The sequence below is a fragment of the Drosophila navojoa genome, chromosome 4 (genome assembly GCF_054131105.1).
Source record: "Drosophila navojoa isolate 15081-1374.11 chromosome 4, UAZ_NAV_1.0, whole genome shotgun sequence".
Classification (NCBI taxonomy): Eukaryota; Metazoa; Arthropoda; class Insecta; order Diptera; family Drosophilidae; genus Drosophila; species Drosophila navojoa.
The window spans coordinates 1,726,994-1,751,611 of NC_142892.1; the positions used below are offsets into that span (position 1 = coordinate 1,726,994).

The following is a 24,618-nucleotide window of genomic DNA, read 5'->3' on the forward strand; positions in this document are numbered from 1 at the left end:
CTGGTATCGATAGCTTCTCTTTATAGGAAATACTAATTACTTGGTATTTTTTACAAGAGCCAATATCGATAGTTGTTCAGCGCGAAATTTTTATGACTTGAAATTAAATAGTTTTTAATATATGTATATTAGCTTCAAGTATTACAATTTATAATTTTAAGCTTCAAATATCACATTTATAGATTTAATAAATTGTTGTTTTGCAACAACTAATATCGATAGTTATGTTATGACAGCTTGTTGTCAATCAAGTGCCATTAAGCATTAACTGCATCGACTGATGATTTGATGATTTACTTAGTTATATGTTCCTTTCATCAAAAATTTTATATATTCATATTTTTAATGGAATTTATAATTAACAAATTAAATTTACAGCATCTCATCCGAACAGCTTGTGTGAGCTGCGTACTTGGCTCTTGCGAACAGCTGAATTGCTCAACCAAATGCAACGCTTATTTCAAGTCGCTTGCCAACACTCCGTCGCGACGTTCGGACGTAGAAACGCAAAGAAAACGGTAGTTTGCTGGAAAATTTTTTGCTCCGTGGATTTTAATTAAATTTAAAATTACTGCAAAAACCGCCAAGTATGTACGTGCAAGACATGCAAGCGGAGTGTATAGTGCCGGTTAAATTTAAGAAGTGCATGTTTCATAAAACAAAATGGGAATAGAAAGTGGAACAGCGTATAAGAAATGTAAATGATAAAAAGAGTCAAAGCCAAAGAAATGCGAAAATATATGTACATCCGCATACATATGCACGTATATGTGTCGTGCGAGAAAGAGACAAAGCCATGAGAGTGAAGCATATTAAAATAATACATATAAATAACAGTGCAGCCATTTAACAATTTAGCATAATTACATTCAATGTACGTTATGTACATTCATATGTAACTGCATTTAAATATTTCCGCAATGGCATTAATAATTGGAATGCTTGCCGCTGGAAAGGGGATCATTTTGTGAGTTTGTATGTGAGTGAGCTTGTCGTTGAGTGTATATTTCATGCGTGTGTGTGTGAAGACTTATATATATATGTATGCAAACGAAAGGAACATAAAAGCGGTCGCGGTGTGAAAAAATATAATTATTACTGAGAAAATGTAAAAGTCAAGATCATAAAACGGCTACTTGGTAAATTTAAACAAATAATATGTAAAAAAGATGTGTACCACACATTCGAAAGAAAACCTACGAAAGTGGTTGCTCGCGTCACTGCTACGTTTGTGTATATATGACATACACACATAGGTGCGTTCACCACGGGTAGTGTTGTGTGTGTGCGTGTGAATGCGAGAGGAATGCTGTCTATGTATCACGTTTCGCACTCTGTATGCATATATGTATATAAGTCGAAGTATGTGTGTGTGTGTGTGTTGTGTGATTAGTGTTGTGTAGTGCACAAAACATGAAGTCTACAGATTTGAATTCTGATTCTTTGAAATATCTACATATTTGGCTTATGTTTTGAAGCCAGTGCATTAGATCGTTGACACTCTCTCCCACAACGGAATCATTGTAAGCATGGTTGCCGTTTGCCAAAATGTTCGACTGGCCATTTTGTCTGCGCCATAGTTGAGCAAATCGATCTGGTTTATTCTCCGGTTTTCAAACAAAAAAAAGTTGCATCCCTAACCAGGCAGCATTCACAAGAAGAGGGCGATGCACAAAAGAGACAGTGAGACGTAGCGAGAGAGAATGAGCGTCCGTATAATAAACATACACACACACAGATATATATATATATGTAAGAAAACAAACTTGTTTGGCCGTGCGGTGTGTGCTCTCTCGCTCTGGCACTCGATCCCGCTCACTTGCAAAATGAGCAAAACGCCGCTATTCGTTAAAAGAGAGGACTCACAAATCTGCTTTTGAGTGGGCTGCTGCTATTACTGCTGTTGCTCGTTTGGATTCTCGCTACTCGCTGCTTTGGCCCGTAGCTGTTGCTCTCTCTCTGTTTTAGCAACTACTCAAAACCAAAAGCAAAGCTAGACGAGCAAAATTTCCATTGTGTGTGGCGATGTCGCGTCGTCGTTGTCGTTGCCAGCTACCAGCAGCAGAAGCAGAAACGGTCTCGCAGTCGGTTTTAAATTTTCTGACTCGTCATTTGGTGTTGTGCGAAAAGCGAGAAAAACGCACTTATATACATATATTTATAAATATATACGTTCGGCTACATATGTGTATATTGAGTAATAAATTAAAAATAATATGTATTTAATGCGGCGCAGAAGGCAGTGCAAGGTGCAAGTTCGATATAAAAAAGATTAGCAATAAATTCAATCAAGTCTCCCATCGTTGTCAATGCTCTGTGTACGTGTGCATGTGTGTGTGTGCGTGCATGTGATGTTGTGTGTGTGTGTTTCTTTTTAGGCACAAACTCATTACAATTTACTATTACTCATCTTCTGCTGCTTCTTGCCTCTGTTCCACACACAAAGACTGTGAGTGAGTGAGAGAAAGAGACAGAGAGCGAGTCGCAGCACGCAAACCGCAAATAACTTACAACTTTATATTGTGAAAAATCGAAATACGAAAAAATGTATACAGAAAAAGGTATTTCAAAATGCACAATTTGCAAGCTTAACAACAGTGTTCACACACCGTTATGTGCAGACAATTAAAACGACGCATTTAGAATATATATACAAAAGTTTATATCTTACATATTTACTCAATTTGTATAAACTGTAGCTAAAAAACTACCTATTTTAGTTTTTTCGTTTTCTTTCCTTTTTTTTTGTCTACATCAACGATTAACGAAAACTCAACGACTTTCATCGTCGTGCGTCGGTGTTTATATGTATGCATGCATAAGTGTGACTCGTTTGCTCTCTCGCTGATACAACCACAGACATACACACACTAAGAAGCACCCCAGTCGTCGTTCTCGCTCGTCACGTCGACTGCGCGCCTTGAAAAAGTCAATTTGGTTTGTGTGGAAGTGTGCGTGAGTGTGTGCGTCGAGTCTCTCGCTCGCTTTCGTCTTGCGCTCAATGTCGAATGAATGGACAGTGGTTCAGCTCCATGAAGTGAGAGAGCGACAGAGTTGGAGCAGTAGATGGACGTGTGCTGCTGCGGCCGTCCACCCTTGTAATTGCCGCAAATGTGCGCGTGTATTTGTGAGAGAGCAACAAATAAGTAGAAGCAGAAGTAGTAGCAGTAGTCTCAATAAAAAAACAATAAGACTAAACGTTAAAAATACAAAATTGTTTTTTTATTGTCGTGTGCCAGCGTAAATGCGAATGTGTAAGTATGAGTGAACATGAGTGTGGATGTGTGTGTTTTGTGAGTGCAATTCGCCGAAAGCCAAGTCTCTCTCTCGCTTTACAGCAAACTTGACTGCGATGTTGTTGCTGATTTCAAAATTGATTTAACTGAACGTGTTTCGGCTTCGGAAGCGCGCGCATAAACGAAAACGAAATATTCAAAAACAACAGCAACAACAACAATAATAATAATAGAAATGACAATAATCTTCACTTCTTTCTTACAGTGCAGCGACGTAAATAATAATAATACACACGCACACAAACAAAACAACGAAATGAAAATGTGCCGCAATATGTGTGTGTGTGCCAAGTGCATTAAAAATAGATAGAAAATACATAAAAAGAATTCTTAATTATGAAAATAATCAAAATACGTGCATAATCAATTTTCGTTCTGCTATTAAACACCAAAAATTCAAAGTAGCTGCAAACTGCAACAGCTGCAAATCAACAGCAAAAATAAAATACAAATACAAGAAGAATAAATGAAAAAAAATTCACTCAAAAAGCAACGCAATTTGTGTCTCTGTGTACGTGTCTGTGTCTGTGCCTGTGTGTGTGTATGTCTCTCTTGCTCTCTCACTGTATCTATTGTCATATAAGAAGAATCAATACAACAGCAATAAGTAAAAAATTCAAAGCAACAAATATCCAATCAAAACAAATGTGTAACAACAACAACAACTGCAGCTACAAAATACTAAACATATATTAATTACTATATATGTGTGTGTACATAATAAATCTACATCTTGAGAAAATGAGGTGCTGCTGTTGTGCAAATATAAGCCAAGAACTATGACGCATCAAAATCATCAGACAAACGGCGCAAGTTTGGAGGATTGCCATACAAACTTTTATGCCTTGGTAAGTGTAAAGAAAAAACAAAAACAAAAGAGAACAACAATTAAGGTGTCCCGTCTTTGTCGCACAATCTAGTTCCATTTTGCCATTTCCGTTAGATCTAGGTCAGTGACAAATGCAGCACAGGGCGTTTCAGGTTAGTCGAGTGTTGGGCGCCCACGCGCACGCTGATCGCCAGCTGTTTATCGATAATCATTGCCAATGGCCATTGATTAAGTATGGTTGCGTGTTTTACCGTTTTCGCTCTCGCTCTCCTCTCTTCGCTCCGACTCTATAACGTTATTTTCTTTCACCTAAAAAATCACACAAAAGCGGAACTATGCATAGATACAAGACAAGTCAAAGAAAAGAAATGAAAAGGCAGCAACAATCACAATGTATCTGTGTGTGTATGTGTGTGTGCGTACTACATGCGACAACATTGTCCGGTCATAACAGGTTCTTCTTCGACGTCTAGTTGGCCGCCGGGTCGCGCCGTTTCTTTTTCACACACTCAAGCTGCGCGCAGCCAGTGGCATATTTCTTTAATGAATCTTGCTCAAAGACAAGACAACAACAACAAGCAAAGAAACAGAAACAGTAAAATGTATAAAATAAATGCTAAGGAAAAGCTCAAATGGACGCCTGAGCGCGATGTTAACGGCAAAGTCGACGGCGACGGCGACGGCGACGTCGACGTAGACAAGTCAACGTGCTGCATACGCCTGCCGTCAACCTACGGCGCCTTAAGAAGCAGCAGCAGACAACAAGCGCGACAGAGAGGCTGACGCGCCAACGAACGCTGTACGAATTAACGAAACAATAACAAACGCGCAAAACTTTCTCTGAGCGAGTAAAAACGTCCAACGAGAGCGTGCGAGTTAGCGAGAGTGTGAGTCTGCTAGGCAACAGACCCATTTAAAGAGAGAGACCAGAAAGCCAAAAAAAAGCATTAAGAAAAAAGTGAACAAGTCAGCTTGAACTTGGGAGGCACGCGCGCGTGAACAAACACTAGCAAAGCGTGTCAGAATGATAACACACACACACACAAACGCATACAGTAAGAAGCGTGCGTGCGTGCATATTCTAGTGTGTGTGTGTGTGAGAAAGAGAGAGAGAGAGAGAGAAGTCCGCTATAATATATGGCCCACAGGCGTCGAAAAACGAGCGCAAGCAGCGTAGCCGCCAGCGCATGCAGAGAGCATACTGAATAAATGTTTGCTTGTATTGCCGATTGAGCATGAAAATTGCAAAGATACTCGTGTGCATGTGTTGCGTGTGTGTGTGCACCGAGACGCCGCTGACGTCGGCAGATAAAAGACAGCGACCTGAACGTAAATAGTTGTTTTTGCTGCTGTTTGCTTCTGCTAATGACAATGTTGAAAACAGCCGAAGACAGACTCTTCTGGGCTTAGGATACTAAAGAAACAAAATGCCTCAATCAAGACTAAAAAGAAAAACAAGATATTTGTAGCGAGCGGCGTAAAAACGAGAGCGAAAAATGAAAACACAAATTGCGATGCTTAAAACGAAATATAAAATACGAAAATCAAAAGGGAAGAATGTGGAACGCAACGAACTGTTGTTGCTGTTGCTATAGTCGTTTTTGTTGTTTTTGTTTAATGTTGGGGGCGACGCTCGTCGGCGTTGTCGGCGCTCGGCAGCCATTCGTGGTTTGGGGAATACCTTTTGCTTGCGTTGTTATTGTTGCGGCTGCTCTGCTCTGTCTGCGTGCGTGCGTGTGTGTATGTGAGGTGCAGTTATTTGGCCATGTTTTGCGTGTTTTCTTTTATGTGTATTTGTGTATGCGCGCAGTCTTTCGAATTCGGTTTTTGTGCTTTTGACGCTCTCTTCTGCCTCTGCCTCTGTCGCTGCTGTTACTGCTGCTGCTGGTACTGCCTTTGGCCATTGATTTGTGCTTGCTACAGCAGCAGCAGCAGCAGTAACAGCAACTACGACAACTTGTTCCAAAGCTACAAAACTCGCAACGGAAGCCGCCAATGACGAGCCAAAGACACGACCCTAGCCAGTTTTTTTTTTCTTTCTTTCATTCGTAGTCTTTTCTCTACCATTTTTGTGGTTTTTTTTTTATCGCTTAGGTTTTCTTTTATTCAGCGTCTTCTGCTTTGAGCTCTTCTCTCTTGTTTTGTTGCGTTTTGCTTTAAGCCTTTCGTTTTCTCTTCTTCTTTTCTGTTACAAGTGCAGCCGCAATGGAATGTTGTGAGCGTGTGTATGTGCGGCATTTTGCAACACTGCCACCGCATACATTTACAGTTGTTTTCACAGCTTTTTTGCTGTGGTGCGACTAATCGAAATTATTTTGTGTGTGTGTGGGGATTGTAAACAAAACGTGGGAGTTGGGTTAGTTGAAATGCATACGTTTAAATACAGTAAGAATGCGATATAGTGAACTCTAACGTTGAGCAGCAGTGAAAAAAAAAAAAAACAAAGATCTAATTGGTTAAAATCTTCACTTTATATATTTGTACTTTGCTTTTTATTTTAATTTTGAAAAACTATAATAAAATATAAAACTATAATTTATTAAATTTTAAGAAGTTTCTTTCAATATAAATCAGCTGTTTTTTCTCTTTTCCATAACATAAGAAATGTTCGTAGATTTTTGAGATAACTTCTTAGAGATAAGCTTTTAAATAGAACTGACGTTTCTAAGCAACTAATCAAAAGCAGCTGTCGCATTGCGAACAAAGGTCTAAACAGCTGTTCTGTTCTGTTCTGGCCGAAATCAGAATGAGTTCAGCTTATCGAAGAGCTCCTGTAGCAGTTGCAGAGATAGAGGCAGCTACTTGAGCAATGCAAACACTTGACCAACCCATCGATTGTGTCACATAATGTACATGTGTATGCGTGGTTGTGTTGGTGTTGTTGATTATATTTAAATATACATAGTTGTATCTTTATCTCTATCTACATGACGCTTATCTCTCTCGATACATATTATTTATTCTAATGAAGCAATCGATGATAATAATAAAACTTACCAACACTCATCGTCTCTCTCTCTCTCTCTCTCTTTACAGACTGATTTGTGTGGAATTAAATGGCGCAAGTTCGTTAATGGCGAACGTCCAAATGCATCGAGTGATCCTTTGGACGATCCAATTCTCCGCTCCTATTCACGATGCATGCAGGCGGATATGTTGTGCGTGTGGCGGCGCGTGCAATCCACCAAGCAGGACAACTCCGATCCGAATGCCTTAAACTTTGAGATTACCACATCGACCACTGTACACCCGCCCCTATCGCTTGCAGCTGCCAAGGAGTTGTGGATCTTCTGGTATGGCGAGGAGCCGGATCTATCGGAGCTGGTCGATGCGGATCTACTTAAAATAGCGGGTAAGTCCAAATCAAAGGGAAATGAAACTTATAGAAATATGTGAGAGGAAGTACTCCAATGAGCTCTTTATATTCCACTTCCAGTTAATGAAATTTCGCAACTTCCAACTCTCATTTTCTGTGGTGAATTACATAAACAAAACTCACCATCGTATTCTCTAACGGCTTTTGCTTTGCTTTGATCATTAATCAGTCAGGCAGAACAGTTACATGAATATTTACAGATGTCTGTAAGAATGTATGTGTGTACATATATAGATGAGGGTGTTTATGGTAACACACATAAATAATGCAAAACAATACGTTGAGAAGCGCTTCGTTACATTATGAGCTTTTTATGAAATTTAATAAAACCTCAAGGCCACAGCGTGTGCAGCAAGCTAAAAATTTGTTGTACCCATGAGAAAACCAAAACAATACACACACATTTATATATACACACACACACAGACACAGAGCCATGCATGCGCGCACTCGCGTATATCAAATCATATTGCGAATGTGTTTGTGCGTTGTATATGTATTTCTCCAACATTATTCACATGGCGCGTTGTTCGTCTGTCATCGGCAGAAGTAGCAGCAGCGCCAGCAGAACAACGTCGTCTTCTCCTTCCTCTGTCTCTCTCCCCCTCCCGTTGTTCGCCCACAGCGCCGTGCGGTCAGCCCACGCGTTGAACGTCACCTGTGTCATTTGCAATGTTTTTGTTTCGTTGAATTCGCTCTCTGGTGTGGTGGGCGCGCTCACACACTCACACGCTCACAATCGCACTCTCCCACTCTCCCACTTGCTGACGCTCCATTAAGCTCTCACATATTCCCGCTCTTTACTTCTATTTCGCTCTCGCTTGCGCTCTCTTGGTATTCGCTACAGCCGCCTCGGCAGTTCTGCAGCTACGATTCGGGGGTTGGTTCCTTCGCAGTCGAAAACAATAACGGCCTCGGTTTGCTGTAGGAGCTGCTGTTGCTGCTTCTCTTGCTGTCGTTATTTCGCCTCTTATCAGTAGTTTTTGCGGTGTGCGGCTACTATATTTATTTAATTTTTGCCTCATGCTTACACACAGCCATCCGAAACGCTATCTGGAACCACAAATTATCAAGCTATCTCTTAACAAATGTTGCCTGTCTCGCTCTAGTGGCAAATTCCATTCCCAAAACATACGTCAACGTTAAACGTTAAACTTAATCGTAACGCAGTTAGCAGAGTACCCCACTTTTGATTGCTCGACGTCATATTGCTGGTCACTTGACTTTTACAGTTAGTTGTAGATATCTCGAAATTGCCACAGTTGCCGCAGCGACGCCGGCGTACGAGATGAATGTGTGTGTTGTGAAATTGTTGTTGACCCCGACGCTCAGTTGAGAGTTGTTGTTGTTAATATTGCTTTTTGTTTGTTTGTTTTAAATGACAAGGACATTGACTAATTGCATTGACATTACATTGGCTCGACGTATGGGTGTGTATGTGTGCGAATTCTCTTTTCTTTTTATAGCCTTTTACTTTGCCGCAAACAACAAACAAAAAAGATTCGAGTGTGAATGCACTTGGCTGTGCAAGTGTGAGTGAGTGGGCATGAATGAAGAGAGACGAGAATGAGACGCTTCGTGCCTGCTGCTGCCCAGTGAAAAGTGGCAACGCAGCGCTACTGATATTGTTGTAGTTGATGTTGTTGTTGTTCAACTTACCAAAGCTTTTGTTGTTTTCGGGCCGCATAAAACGGACGTCACTATATATTGTACACACATGGTCAGCGCTTTTATATTGAGTGCGTCGCTGCTCATCACTTGCTGAGAGAGTTTCGTCTTTTCGCCTTTGAAGATTTGTCTATAAAAAAAATTGGTTTTATCTAGAAAAATGTCGACGTTGGAAGTGCCTTGACTTTTGGACTGCAATTCGATAAACATGATTTGATAATATCGATAAGCGTGTCGCTACTTGTTGTCATTGCTATTTGCTGCTGTTGTTTTTGTTGTCGCTCATTTTACCCTAAACAGCTGTCACTTTGCTGCTGCTGCTGCTGCTGTTTTGACATTCTATGTGTGTGTGTGCGTGTGTGTATGTTTATTTCTCTCTTATGCTTGCGTTATTCGTGTGAGCGCGTTCTACAATTGGGGCTAATAATTATGAGCTCACAGCACTTATGCATATATACGTGTGTACGTGTGTGAGTGATTGTGCGCTCTTGTCGTTGGTTCTCTTTTGTGCGCGTTTTTAAACTGGTTTTTAAGCTTAATTACAATGCGCTTTGTTGTTGTTGTTGTTGCTGCAAAATTTTGCATTCTCTCCGTTTACTTGCTGTTTCTGCCTGTTGTTGTTGTTGTTTCTCTTGTACTTAACCAATTTTCAATGTGTGTGCTCACTCACATATGCAGATTATTGACCTTGATTAATAATACAACTATACAAACAACAACAATTGCATATCAAAAATATTTGCGATGCCCCGCCTGCTGCTTGTTGCACGCTTCACACACGCAAATCTTTCCAACAAAGCTCTCATAAAATTTATTGTGAAATTGGCGTACGCTTGTAGAATTGTATCAAGGCACTGTAATTATCCACACAAATGCAAACACACAAACACACGCACACGGTGATTCGCACGCTTGTCATTGTTGGCCCGTTTGCACGTCATTTTCATTCGCTTTTGCTGTGGTAGCAAGTTTTTAACCTAAAATAGCGTTTCAAGCACAAACAACAACAACAACAACAGTGCGAAAGGCTCTCTTCTTCGTTAAGTGTTTGAGAGTGTGTGTGTGTGTGTGTGTGTGTGTGTGTGTGTGTGTGTGTGTGTGTGTGTGGGAGAGTGAACGAGTGCATGCCTTAAAAACTAGCGGCACTTTTGCCCAAACACATACTCGTTCGCTTACTCACTCACTCTTTCACTCACTCACTCACTCAGCAACAGCGAATGTTTGCGCATAACTAGTACATGTTCACAGATACAGACATAAGACTACTGTTTCGGACTCCTCTCACCCGCTCTCTTGGCGCTCTTCATAGCTATCTCTGTCGCGCTGCGTGAGTCGCTGTCGGCAGCAACATGTGCACAAACCACACGTGCTACAAAAAATACAAAAATACACAGATACATAGTATGTCTGCCTCTGCCTCTGCCTCTGTATGTGTGTGTGTATTTGGAATTTGCATTGAGCAGCCGTCGTCATATTCCTGTTATGGCCGGGAATGAGTTTCGTGGTTGCCTGCAGACGAAGACCCACGAACGGCGGGTCGGCAATTTTAATTTGGTATTGTGGATTTGTAGGTTTTGGGGAATTTCGTTGTATGCTTTGCAGTTTGTTTGCTGCTGTCCGGTTATGCTTCAATTGGATGAGACAAAAAAAGCAGCATTTTGAGTTTTTCTTAGCCCCCCTCTCTCTTACAGTCATTTACTAGCTGGCTCTCTATATAAGTTTGAGCTTTTAAGTATTGCTGTCTGTTTTTCGGTTTGACCCCGGCTGGGCCACACTAGCATGTAAATACATACAGATCCACACACATACTCATACATAATCGTACATTGCCCTCTGGTAAAAATTTTACGCTGATCTCATTGAAAGAAGGTACACACATACCCACACATGCAAACAATGAAATCCACAAGCAGGCTTGTAATAGCTGCGGCAACAAAAACTACCAACAGCATAAATTTCCAAAGCCCAGCCTAAGCCGCTGCCTCAGTCCGCTGCATTGTTTTTGCTGTCGACGCGACGCGACGTCGGTACTCGCTGGTTTTCGTACACATTTTACTCACTCTCTCACGCTCGCGCTCACACTCATGCTCAGCTCACTCGCCGGCCCCCTGCCTTGCTACTCTTTGAGTTTTGAGTGCGAGCGTGAGTGTGATTGTGAGTGTAGCGTGAGCGGGTCGCGCTGCTCGCTCTTTTCTTTAGGTTGTGTTTTGTTATTTATAATGTTGTTTACCTTTACGTAATTATCTTTGCAACATTTGTTGGTGCTGCCTTGTCTGCGCCTCTGGCTGGCCTCTTTTGGTTATTCTTCTTTTCTCTTATCTTGTTCTATCCTGTGTGTGTGTGCGTGGAGTTCATTTTTTATTATTGTTTAGTACAGAGGGTGGACCGGCGTTGATGCTGCGCTCTGTAAATGACGTTGACGCCGCAGTCGACAGTCACCGCTGCTGATGCGTGTGTAGGTGTCAGCGCGAATATGGCAGTGTGTGTGCGTATGTGTGTGTGTATTTGAGATGCTTGGAATTTTCCAAAAACAACAACATCTCGACTATTCCCCCACTCCCGCTCATTCGTAGCCGCATTGTAAACAGCCGACTTGTCGACTCGACTCTCCGCACCGTTTGATTTTGATTTTCATTTTTTTTTTTTTTTGTGTTTTGTTTTAAGTGGCATTTTGTTTGCGCTTCCGCTTTTGATTTGCCTGCCTGCCTGCCTACTGCCCTCTGCTGGTTGCCTTTTGGGCCTGCTGGGGACCGTTTTGTTGCTTCTTCATGTTTTCATGTTTTCTTTCCCGTTTTGCTGCATTTACATACAAAATTCTCGTAGTTTCTTGTCGCTATGCACTAGCTGTGAATACCACTAGCTCTGTCTCGCTCACTCACGGCCTCTCTTTAGAGAGAGAGAGAGCGAGAGTTGTTTTTGTCGTTGGGCTGCGTGCGCGTCGCAAAACAATAACAAATTAAGAATCGCTTTTACAACAAATGCTCAAAGCGCGCGATGCTTAAATTTTTGGTGATGGAATTGTTTTGCGTTATTGTATTTTCATAAGCACACATACAAGCACACTTATATGCTGAAGTATTTGTTTGTAAATAGCAAAGCTACGCGCGCGGTAATTTTCCGCCTTTCAAATGCGTTCCACACACTAAAATCAGAAAGTGGAACGCAATATGTAAGTGAACTTGCTCGCTTTAGAGAAATGGAAGCTGGGAGGAATGGAATTGACTTTCCAGTGTGGAAAACTACTTTAAACAGCTAGATATTTATTAAATAAAACACAATTTTGCTCTTAATTTTAATTTTATTATGTATTCTTTCCATTTCCAGCCAATCAATCGCTCTGGAATGGCACCTGGAAGGGCGAGCTGACCTACGAGTGTCGGTCGCTGCTCTTCAAGGCACTGCACAATCTCATGGAAAGGTAAGTAAAACTATATTGGAAATACTCTGCTAGATTTGACAACTAATTATCCTGTCTACTCTTAGATTCGTGCTAACCAAGGACATTGTGCGCTTCGGCAAATGGTTCGTGCAGCCCTGCACTTCCAGCGATCGTCTCTTTGGGCGCAGGTGAGGGATCCAAACATAATATTTAAAGAAAGAGGGGATGAAATGCTTTACAAAAACCGTTTCAATTGCTGTGTATTCCATTGGAACTGCAGGCATTCATCCCAGAGTAAACTACTTCCAGACTGGAACTCTGTGCGATTGCATTGAAGCTTATGCAGTCGCATCGTTCTTCCAGCCACATTCCAGATTTGATTATAAGAGAGGATTTCGAGAGAATTTCACTAATGCTATGCCTCTCTATCTCTTGTAGCTCGCAGCATTTGTCGTTTTCCTTTACCTTCTTCGTGCATGGTGACACGGTCTGCGCTTCAATCGATTTGCGCGAGCATCCTGCGGTGCGTCCTTTGACCAAGGAGCACTTGGCCGAGGCAGCGGCTGCCTTTGCTGCTGCCAGTGGGGGCGGAGCAGCGGGAGCACGTGGCCAGGATGCAAGCGGAACAGCTCAACTGCCGGCGAATTCACCACTGCTGGATGCGGCAACTGGAAATGGAACTGGCGAGAAGTCGGCGGCGACGTCGACAGCGACGCCAACGCAGGCGCGCAAGGTAATGCTGGCGCCTTTTGGCATTGCGGCAATACTCACGGGGAATAGCTACAAGGCGAGCGATCCAATGGCCGAAAAGATACTCGAGGACTGGGCCTCGTTCTTTCCGCTGTGCAATAAGGACAACACGGATGTGCCGCCCGTCGTGGAGGTGGTATCGGGTGAGTTCGAAATACACTCATGTATATGAATATATATTAATTTATGATTAATTTGATATGCATTGGCCAGGTGGACATAAGATGTACCATCCCACAAATTATGTACTAGTCACGGATCTGGATGACATGGAAGAAATGGAATTCGCTGAGCTGCACGGCAAAGCAAACGGTGCAAGCAGCGATCCACAGACAGCAGCAACAACGGGAACGGGAGCGACGCAGGCAGCGGCAGCACAAGCGCTGTCCATGGCGGCGTCAGCAGCGGCGTTAGCAGACGCCAAGGAATCGCGTAAGGCGGCAACGCAAGCGGTCAGCGCTCTGGAACGCCTAACGTTTCAGCCCTACTATGATCAGCGGCCCACATCGGGCTTCACCTTCAATACAAATAATACTCATATACCCCCATCGGCGGCCATTGAAATGCCGGAGCGTGCCTGGCAGGATTGCATAATGAATACGCTGCATGTGGACGCAGCGGCAGCGGCGGCGGCAGCAGCCGCATCAGCCGACGAGGAGGAGAGCAAGCAAACGGATTCCAAGCAGCTGGTTCAGCAGCAAATCCAACAACAGCAGCAGAAGCAACGCCAAAAGTTGTGGAACTTTGTGGATCCCATGCAAAAGGCGCCCTGCATATGTACCAAGTAAGTTCGTCTCGCTCTCTTTTTCAAACTAACTCACCACTTGTTACGCGCTCTTTCTCTCTCTTAAACTGTTACTGTTACTATTACTCCTGTTCCACTCGTACTACTTAAGCTCTTTTGCGCTCTCTCCATCTGCACACTGCGCGGAGTGTTTTGCATTGTTTTTTTTTCTTCTTTCGTTTACGTTTTCGTTTTCGGAGTATGTGCGAAATTGTTAGTAGAGAGATTTGTTAAGAATCGTATAAGTATATATTAATATCAATATAAACATACAAATGTAATGCAGATAAAACGCTTTGAAAGCATGTCTAGAAGAACGCAGAAACCCCTCTTTGATATACATATATTATAATAATAGTTATATTAAACTAGTTATTTGTGTGTGTGTGTGTTTATCGATCAACGTTGCATGTGTTGTCGATATTAATACGCTTTCAGCTAAAAATCGATATAGATATAAATATACGAGAGAAATCTAATAGAAAGGTGCAAAAATCGTACAGAGAGTCACCACAAAAACGTAAAAGCTCGCGAGAGTTGATTTTAAAGTTTAACACAAAAACCCACCAAATTTCAGCGCACAATGCAGCAGCAGCGGCAACGGCAGCAGCAGCACTGTCAGCGTTGGCAGCGGCAAACGCCAGCATAGCAGCAGCAGCGGCAGCAGCAGCAGCAGCAGCATTGGCTCGCCAGCGCTGCGAGCTGCGATCGGTGTCGCTAGCAGCAGCAGCAAGTCAACGTATCAGCTACTCCAACAACAACAACAACATCAGCATCATCAACGGGCGGCTCATCATTCCAGTTCCAGTGTTGGTTACTTGAACAGCAATTGCAGTTCCTCTTACTCCTCTACCCACTACTCCTCCTACGCTGCTGTCGGCCTCAAGCGACAAATTGTGCCGTTTCATCAGCGTTCTCTACTTAATACTCAGACAGCGCTTAAACCTAACTACAACAACACTACTTCCTCTACAACAACAACAACAGACACCAATATACCAAAACAAAGGTTTGTGTCGCTGTTCAGACGTGTGTGTGTGTGCGTGAGTGTGTGTATGTGTTTATTGCCAAATCTCTTTATTTTCCTTGGTTGATATTAACTGTTAATACGCTCTGTATATATTTTATTTCACATACTCACAAACACACACACAGACGTTTTCTTAAGTTGTTTATATTCTGTTAACTTCCATGCGCTCTCTTTCTCGTTCTCTTCCTATCTGATCATCAACAAGACAACAGCAACACGCTCTGTTAACTTTTTAACATAAATTTTTTAAATGAATTTGTTGGTTGTTTGGTTTTATTTTTCAATTATTTACTTAACTTTTTCCTTTAATGCTAAATCAACTTAAAATTCGAATACATATATATATATATATACACACACACACAAACACAAGCATATAAATTCGTACACTTTTTACCCTTGTTGGCATATTCACCATTTAACAAATAACAATTGGACTTTTTTTTTTTGCTGAACTTTGTGGTAAATGGGGTAGGAAAAACAACAACAGCAAAGTAATAAACAAATAAAGGCACACACACACACACACACATACATACATACATACATGCATACACACCGTTAACAAAGTTACAGTTACATATTTGGCATTCGCGCTGTTGGCGATAATTTGAAAATAACGCACACTGCCAATCGTTATCGGTGCCATCTCCTTCCGTTGCATGTGCGATCTATCGATTGCAGCTGCCTGTAGAGCCGCTGCAGTTACACGCACACATACAAACAGACACGTTATCATCTCTACATACATATATATGGCTGTAAATAACATATATGTAAATAAGTAGCAGCTGCAATGTTTTTATATTATTATTTTGTTAATTCAATTTATTATTTTAGTTGAAAATGCGCTCGCTCTTGCTCTCCTTTTTTTCTCTCTTGGATGTGGTGTTTACCTATATTTTGTTTGCTTACCATTATCAAAGTTCGTTATCGATTAATATCGAATTAAGATTTAGTGTGAAGTTATTAATTCGTAGTTATTTTTATTTATCTAGTTTATATATTGTATATAACGGAACAAGCATGTTGCGCCTGGCTGAGCCAACAAGTTTTAATTAATTACATATAGTAAATTAACTTAACATTAAACATTATAATAATTATGCAAATATTTGATTCTAATTCTTGTATGTCTGCCCCTTTTTCTTTATTTTATTAACAATTAGACATCTCAGCAACGCTTCAGGAGGCGGCGGTGGCAGCAGTGCCACGCCCTGCCATGGAGGAACCGGAGCGGGCAGCGCTTCAACTTATTCACGCAATTCCGTGGGCGATTCATCGTCGATGCCGCCGATTGCATCCTCCTCAGTGGGTTCACCCGCCACGCCAGCACCATCACCACATCCGCTTTCCAATTCGGCGCACTCGCAGCCCACGTCGGTGCCGCCCGCCGCTGAGCAAGTGAGTCCAAGTGACGAACGATTCACAATTTAAATGGTGTACTTTTTAAATTCATTCTTTACTAATGCACGTTCTTTTTCCACCGCTGCAGCTGCTCAACATGAGTCCACATGCGCCCACATCAGTATCGAATCTTCAGCAACCGCCTACGCCCATCGATCACCTGCTGGACAAGAATACGCCAGCGCCCACGCCCACGGATCAGCACGATAGTAAGAGCATAACTGCCTCGCCTTATGTACATCAAACACCGAGTGTGGAGCCTCCCACTTACGCGGATCACGGGTCACAGGGTGGTGCACCTGCCACTCTGAATGCGCCCGGCAGTGTACCCCAGCAGCAGCCTGCGACGCCAACAGCAGGCGGAGCAGCAGCTGGAGCAGCGGCAGGAGCAGGACCAGGAACGGCAACGGGAGCGGGCACTGGAGCTGCAGCAGCAGCAGGAGCAGGAGCAGCAACAGCAGCACCTGGATCTGGTGCGCAATGTGGCACGATTAGCGTTAAGAAGCTGGAGATGCAGCAGCAGCAGCAGACGACGATTAAACAGGAGCCGGGCACAGGGCGCGGCAGTCAACAGCTGCCGCAACAGCAACAACAACAGCTGCAGCAGCAGCAACAACAACAGCAGCAGCAACAGCAGCAGTCGATGGCAACCAGCACCATGGAAGCTGTCACCAATCTCTTCAATCTATACAAACCGCCACAGCTGACGCTTAAGGATGGCGACAGCGTCTACGACGAGGAATGGCTTACAGAGGTCTACGATTTCAGCTATCAAGAGTCCTGGTAGGTGCAATATCGCGCTTTACTTTAGCTATTACTAATCCGTGCTCCACTTCTTAAACAGGGACAATCTGCCCGTCAAGCGACCCAAGCTGAATGAATCGGTCAAGCTGCGACATCCGCGCTACGCCAAGAATCTGTACGAGGGGCACACGCACTTCAAGCCACTGATGCCCTCGCCGGGCTCTGTCTACGGCTCGCTGCTGACCATTGAAGGCGGCACTGTGGCATCACTCGGAGCTGCGAGCGAGAGTGGGAAGGGAGCGGGCGGCGCAGGCGGTGGACTGGTGGGCATAGCCACGAATGCAGGCTTCGGCAATGCAGCCGGCGCAGATGAGGCGGACAATGCGCTCGTCAAGAGTGAAGCTCCATCGGCGGCGGGCGACGGAAGCAGCTTCTTCCCCTGCCTGGACATCAAGACGGAGCCAGGCTTGCACTCGCCCTGCAAGGAAACCAAATCCACCAGCACTGCGGGCAGCGGCGGTGGCAATCTGTTCACAGCGGAGGGCCTGAATCCCTCGCTCAACGACCTGGAGCAGCTGTTCGAGACGAGCTCGAATGACGAGTGCAGCAGCGTGCAGATTCACACGCCGCCCGACTCCAACAATCCCTCGAATGGCGGCTGCAGCGCTGTCACCAACACCATCGACGAGCTGAAGCGCAGCACCGCCGTGACGAGCGCTGTGGTGGCCGCTGTCGTCGCCAGCAGTGGTGCGGGCAGCATTCAAGCCGAAGACCTAACCAAAATGTTTCCCACGCCGCCCTCGCACGAGCAGCAGCATCTCAACCTGAGTCCCTGCCAAACGGACGTTGTCATGACCGATCTGAGTGTGGATACGACGACGACAACAACAACAAACAGCGTGCTGGTGGTGCCCTCAGCAACAATCACAACGGCAGCAGCCACAGTTGCAGCAACAGCTACGTCAGTGGGCCTCGGAGTCATGCTGAAGATGGTCAAGCAGGAATACAGCGTGGAGCTGGGCAGTCCCGTCGAGGAGCCCATCGATGATTGGAGCTATGTCTATAGGCCGCCACAGCAGGAGAAGTTCGTTGGCTCCTCGCGCTATGCACCGCTCACCAATCTGCCCAGCCAGACGCTGCCGCCTCTGCAGCTGCCCGCCAATTGCTTCTACAATCCCACCTGGAGCCACAGCCAAAAGTCGCGCGCCGCGACGCTAGCAAAGGCGGCCGCCGCGCAGCAGCAACAGCAGCAGCACCAGAAGCATCAGCAGCTGCAGCAGCGCATCCAGCAGCATCAGCAAATGCAGCAGCAACACCAACAGCAACAGCAGCAACAGCAGCAGCAACAGCAACAGCAACACCAGCAGCAACAGCAGCAGCAGCAGCACAAACAGCTGCACGACCTGCTTTCGGCTGGTCCTCGAACTCCGATGAGTACAGCGATGCCCTCGCCCTCAACAGTTCCACAGCCGTTGAGCAGCGGTGGCAGCCAATTGCTGCTGAATCAGCTCAACTGCCCGCAGGCGCCGCCCGGCAGCTCGATGCAGCAGCTGATGCAGCGGGCGGGCATGTCGCCCATTCCGTCGCCTGGCGGTCCAGGAGTGGTGCCATTTCCGCGCAGCAGTCCCATGCAGCAGCATCATCCGATGCGACAGACGCCCACGCATCCGCCTCCTCCGTATCCGTATGAGCTGGCTGCTGCTAGTCCGGCCACGTCCACATCCTCGTCGTACCTCAACAAGCCGTACGGCTCTCAGGAGCCGCCAGGACATCCGCATACGCCTCACCACGTGTACGGCTCGATGAGCGGAGGAGCCGCAGGCGGAGCTGCTCTCATGTCGGGCGATTCCAAGCTGGCCATGATGCAGTATACGGGGGGCAGTGCACCGGAATCGGGAACGGGTGCAGCAGCAGCTGCTGCTGTGAGCCTGCTGCAGGAGCTGCCGGAAGTGAACTCTGTGCTGGTCAACATCCTGCTCTACGACACGGCACTGAATGTCTTCCGGGATCACAATTTCGACAGCAGCAGCGTCTGCGTCTGTAATGCGGACACGCAGAAGATCGGGAATATACGTGGCGCGGATTCGGGAGTTTATGTGCCGCTGCCGGGCAGCAGCTTCAATCCCTTTCCAGCTCAACGAGGAGGCTCGAGTGGAGCCGGAGGAGGTGGAGCTGGTGCTGTCACGCCTTATAATCAGTATGCAGGAGCAGGAGCAGGAGCTGGAGCTGGAGCTGGTGGTCTGCGCATGTTGAGTGCCTTTGGCGGTGGGCTGGACTCGTCGCCAGTGGCTGCTGCTTTGTCCGGAGCTGGCTCCGTGCATGGCCATGGCCATGGACCCAATGGTGGCTCCAGCGGCTCCTCATCCTGTACACCGCCCAGCAGTAATCCGCACATAACCGGCTACGTCGACGACGATCCCGTGGAGTGCACGTGCGGCTTCAGCGCTGTGGTCAATCGGCGACTGTCGCATCGGGCCGGTCTCTTCTACGAGGATGAGCTGGAGATTACGGGCATTGTGGACGACCCGGCGAGGAATAAGCAGCCCACTCTGCTAGCGCTCATCCAGTCGCTGTGCCGCAAGGGCGCCAACAACAACAACAACAATAATAATAACAACAATAACAACAGCAAGGATGCCTCCGCGGGCAAGGAGCTGGAAAAGCTGACGGGCACAGCGCAGCAGCAGCTGGAGCAGCTGGCGCATGCCATATTCGATCTGCTGCTAGATCAGTGCTCCATCATACAAAGCTCCAGCAGCTCGGTGCATCGAGCTCTGCAGGCGCACCGCCGGAGGATGTCGAGACAACGTCGGCTGGGCGCCTCGGTGGCCAGCATTGCGAATGTGCTGGAATTCACGGATGCCCACGATGTGGTCAGCTTGGCGCTGGAGCAGGCGCGTCTGGCGTTCGAGAACCATCGCCTGGACATGAATCTCCTCGAGTTCGGACATGGACATGGCCAGCATGGCGGTCAACAGCATCATCCGCAGCATCCAAACCAGCCCCATCACCCGCACCAGCAACAACCACAGTCGCAGCAACAGCTCATGGCCTTCCAGGCGGCGCCCGCTCTTCGCCAGAAACTCTTGAGTCTGGGCAGCAGTCGTCTAACGGTGCACAAGTGGCCCTATCTGCCAGTGGGCTTCACCCGCAGCAACAAGGAGATCGTCCGGACTATGAATGCCATCCAGCCCATGCTGCAGAGCGCCTTCCACTGCAAGTCGCGAGGCGGTGCAGCGGGCTCCAAGGACGCCAGCTCCTACAATACGGTGAGCGGTCCTTTGACCTGGCGGCAATTTCACCGGCTCGCCGGACGAGCCTCTGGACAGTGTGAACCACAACCCATACCTTCGGTTGTGGTGGGCTACGAAAAGGATTGGATATCTGTGGCGCCACATTCCATTCACTACTGGGATAAGTTCCTGCTGGAGCCCTATTCCTATGCTCGGGACGTGGTCTACGTCGTCATTTGTCCGGACAATGATCACGTCGTCGCGAGCACTCGCACCTATTTCCGTGAACTGAGCAGCACGTATGAGATGTGCAAGCTGGGTCGCCATACGCCCATCCGTGGCTGGGACGGCATCCTCCAGGTGGGCGTATCCGAAAGAGAGGTGACGACTCCGCTGGACGATTGGCTACGTACGTTGGACTATGCACCGCTGGCGGAGCAGATTAGACGTTACGCTATTGCCTTTATGCATCAGCTGGCGCCTTATCTGAGTCGCGTGCCTGGTGATAAGACACTGCTCAATCCGCCAGATCCTGCTGGCAGTCATTCCACAAAAGCTGGTGTTACTCAGCCGCCAACAGCTGCAGAGCATCCGGAGCAGCCGGTGATCAAGCAGGAGCCGGGCACCGAGCAGCAACAGCAGCAGCAGCAGCAGCAGCAACAATCGGGCTCAACCCAGGCGAGCAGCAATCAGGAGCAGGACAGCAAGGCGGATGTTAAGGGAGGCGCAGCTGGAGGCGATTCCAAGCCAGCTCTGGTGCTGGGCGATCCACTGGGCATGGGCGAAACCTTGGAGGACATTAATCCTTCAGCCATTGTGCTGTATGTGGTGAATCCGTTCACCTTTGCCTCCGACAGCTTCGAGTTGGAGCGACTCGCACTGATTGCGCTGCTCCGCTGCTATGCGGAGCTCTTGAAGGTGGTGCCAGACTCGGTCCGTGCGCAGATGAACATCCAGATCATCTCGCTGGAGTCCATCATGGAGCTAGGACCCTGCGGCAATCGTCGTCGCTTCTCGGACGAGATCAAGTGCTTGGCGCTGAACATATTCTCGCAGTGCCGTAGGCATCTGGTGCATGCGCAGCCCGTGAAGAGTCTGACGGGCTTTGGCACGGCGGCCAACATGGAGGCGTTTCTCAAGACCAAAGATGAGCCGAATCGACGCCCCTATAAGATGTACACCGCTCCATTTGTGCTGGCGCCCATGCACGAGCGTAACGACAAGACGGACTTCTCCCGCGCAGCGGGCAGCATGCATGGCCAGAATGAGACGCGCTACTCAGTGATGTATTGCAATTACTGCCTGAGCGAGGATCAGTCCTGGCTGCTGGCCACCGCGACGGATGAGCGAGGCGAGCTGCTGGAGAAGGTGTGCATCAACATCGATGTGCCGAACCGTGCCAGAAGAAGAAAGGCGCCCGCGCGCTATGTGGCGCTGCGTAAGCTCATGGACTTCGTCATGGGCCTCATCTCGCAGACGTCGCAAATGTGGCGACTGGTGATCGGCAGGATCGGCCGGATTGGTCATAGCGAGCTCAAGTCCTGGAGCTATCTGCTCAGCAAGCAGCAGCTGCAGAAGGCCTCCAAGCAGTTCAAGGACATGTGCAAGCAGTGTACACTGATGTATCCGCCTACCATTCTGAGTGCTTGCCTGGTCACCCTAGAGCCAGACGCCAAGCTTCGCGTGATGCCCGATCAGTTTACGCCCGATGAGCGCTTCTCCCAGATCTCGATGCAGAACCCGTTGTCGACGCCGCAGGATGTCACCTGTACGCATATCCTGGTCTTTCCCACCAGTGCGGTCTGTGCGGTAAGTAATGTTGGCGATTATTGGTTATCGATTATCGATTGTCTATTAAACAATACTAACCTGATTTTCTTTATCTTTGCAGTCCTTCACACGCCAATTCCAGAACGAGCCTCAGGTGGACGATGACTTCATCTTTGGCGAGGAGGAGGGCAACGAGGACTTCAGCGATGCGGACATTGGCGATCTCTTCTGGGACTGTGAGTATTGCTTGGAATCGATAGATTCTTGTTTTGTAGCTTGTCTCACGCATGTTCCTCTTGCACAGCAGCTCACATGGATCGCGTCTCAAATCACGGCAGTCCAGGACGCATGGAGGACAACCGCAGCTGGCAAAGCGCTGGAGGCAACAATTTCAAATGCACGCCACCGCAGGAGGTCGAGGAGGTAGCGTGGACTGCGCTTATTTACTTGATTGAATCCTTGATTAACATTCGATTTGTCTTTCAGGTGGGCTCCCTCAACCAGCAGCCCATTTCGGTGGGTTACATGGTGTCGACAGCGCCCACGGGTCGGATGCCCGCCTGGTTCTGGTCCGCCTGTCCGCACCTGGAGGATGTGTGTCCCGTCTTCCTAAAGACCGCGTTGCATTTGCATGTGCCTAATATACAGATAGCCGATGATATACTCAACTCGACCAATGCTCACCAATCGGCCAATGATCATCCGTTGGACTCGACACTAACGGCCGACGTGCTACGCTTTGTGCTGGAGGGATACAATGCGTTGTCCTGGCTGGCACTCGATTCCAATACGCACGATCGTCTGTCCTGTCTGCCCATCAATGTGCAAACGTTGATGGATTTGTACTATCTAACGGCGGCCATAGCATAGAGCACAATATCTGAAACAACAGACCATTAACATTAGCAGTAGCCGTAACAGTAACAGTAACAGTCGATTGCTTCCGTTTGCTGTACTTCCATTAACATAGCGAACTATCCAAAACAGTAACAAAAGAAAACAAAACAGTGCAAAAACCAGCAAGTTAACAGTCCAAAAGAGAATAATGATATACCAGTAACAGCAGCATGTAAACGTAACAGTAACGTTAACAGACACTGTAACAGCAACGCACAGATAGCGTTAAACACAGAGCCTTGTAATTAAAGCAGCCGCCGCAGCAGCCTTACAGCCTACCCAAAGGATGTGCAACAAAGACAAGAAAGTTAATTGATGATGAGATGATGAGCAATGAAAGCGATAAGTCTTGAGAGCAGGAGCAAGACAGAGAGAGAGGAGATGAAGTTAGATGGAGGAGAGTAGCGAAAACAGCATTACTATTTATTAATTGAAAATTGTGTATAGTGCAAGAATTGTTTTTTATTAGGCTGGCGTTCGTTTTAGTGTTTAATATTTATACATATACAACAACAAAAAGGATGAAGTAGAAGATGCAAAACAAAACAACAAAAAACCACACATAGGGGCATATTTATATATATTATATACATAGATCATATACAATACGCAAGATTTAAAACAAAAAAAAAACAAAATATTTAGTCAGTAAGCTAAAAAGAAATTTGTACATATTTACAACCAATTCGCCGTAAGCACTAAGAACAACAACAATAATTATAAAAAAAAACAAACCGAAAAATTATAATTATACAACAAAAAGTAGCTTACAACAAATGAGAAAATACCTAATTAAAACTAAATTAAATTAATAAATTGTGTAAATTTTTTGTGCAAATTAGTTTAAATTATTATAAAGAAATAAAAACAATTTAATGTTAAAGCGAAAAATCACACTCCCACACACACACACACACATACACACACGGACATAGGCAGGCAAGCATACACACAGACACACTTTCGTATACTGTGCATGCACACACTCACACTCACACATACATATATTTGGACGCAAAGCGCAGTTGCTGGTTAGCAGAAAGAAGGGAAGGGAGATTTATGAATGGGGTTTAAGTGGGGAAATGGGGGATATATGGTGTAAGGGTCTTAAGTCAATAAGTAGTTTTTTGAGGTTAGGAACTGTTTTATACAAAGAGAAAGGGAAACACATTTTGTTTTTTATACATTGCACACACACCCACCCACACACACATAGCATAACACGCATAAAACACACACAAACAAATATACACTCACATAGCCAATTGTTTAATAATGAATTACTTAAAAAGAAATTGTGTACAAATTAACATAAATATGTTTATATAAACAAAAAAGCTTTCTACAACAAACACACACACACATACACTCTCACATACAAATACAACAAATTGATTTTGCACTTACAACTTGAAAGATTTTCGCTAGGCTTAAGTTTGCATTAAATGAAAACAA

The 24,618-nt window shown here is 45.7% G+C and overlaps 1 protein-coding gene and 1 non-coding gene across 2 annotated transcripts; both read left to right on the forward strand.

The window, feature by feature from the left end:
- Positions 1-448: 448 nt before the first annotated feature.
- skd (mediator complex subunit skuld) lies at positions 449-24,618 on the forward strand. Its single transcript, XM_089260555.1, is given in 16 exon segments — positions 449-587; positions 3,881-4,144; positions 7,162-7,477; positions 12,494-12,587; positions 12,653-12,736; positions 12,987-13,441; positions 13,512-14,082; positions 14,660-15,091; positions 16,282-16,516; positions 16,608-17,302; positions 17,364-18,136; positions 18,139-18,220; positions 18,222-22,305; positions 22,388-22,502; positions 22,574-22,689; positions 22,753-24,618. Coding segments are annotated over 15 exon segments (8,505 nt in total). The 5' UTR covers positions 449-587; positions 3,881-4,075; the 3' UTR covers positions 23,137-24,618.
- LOC115563145 (small Cajal body-specific RNA PsiU6-40) lies at positions 12,769-12,919 on the forward strand. The gene has a single exon (XR_003980305.1).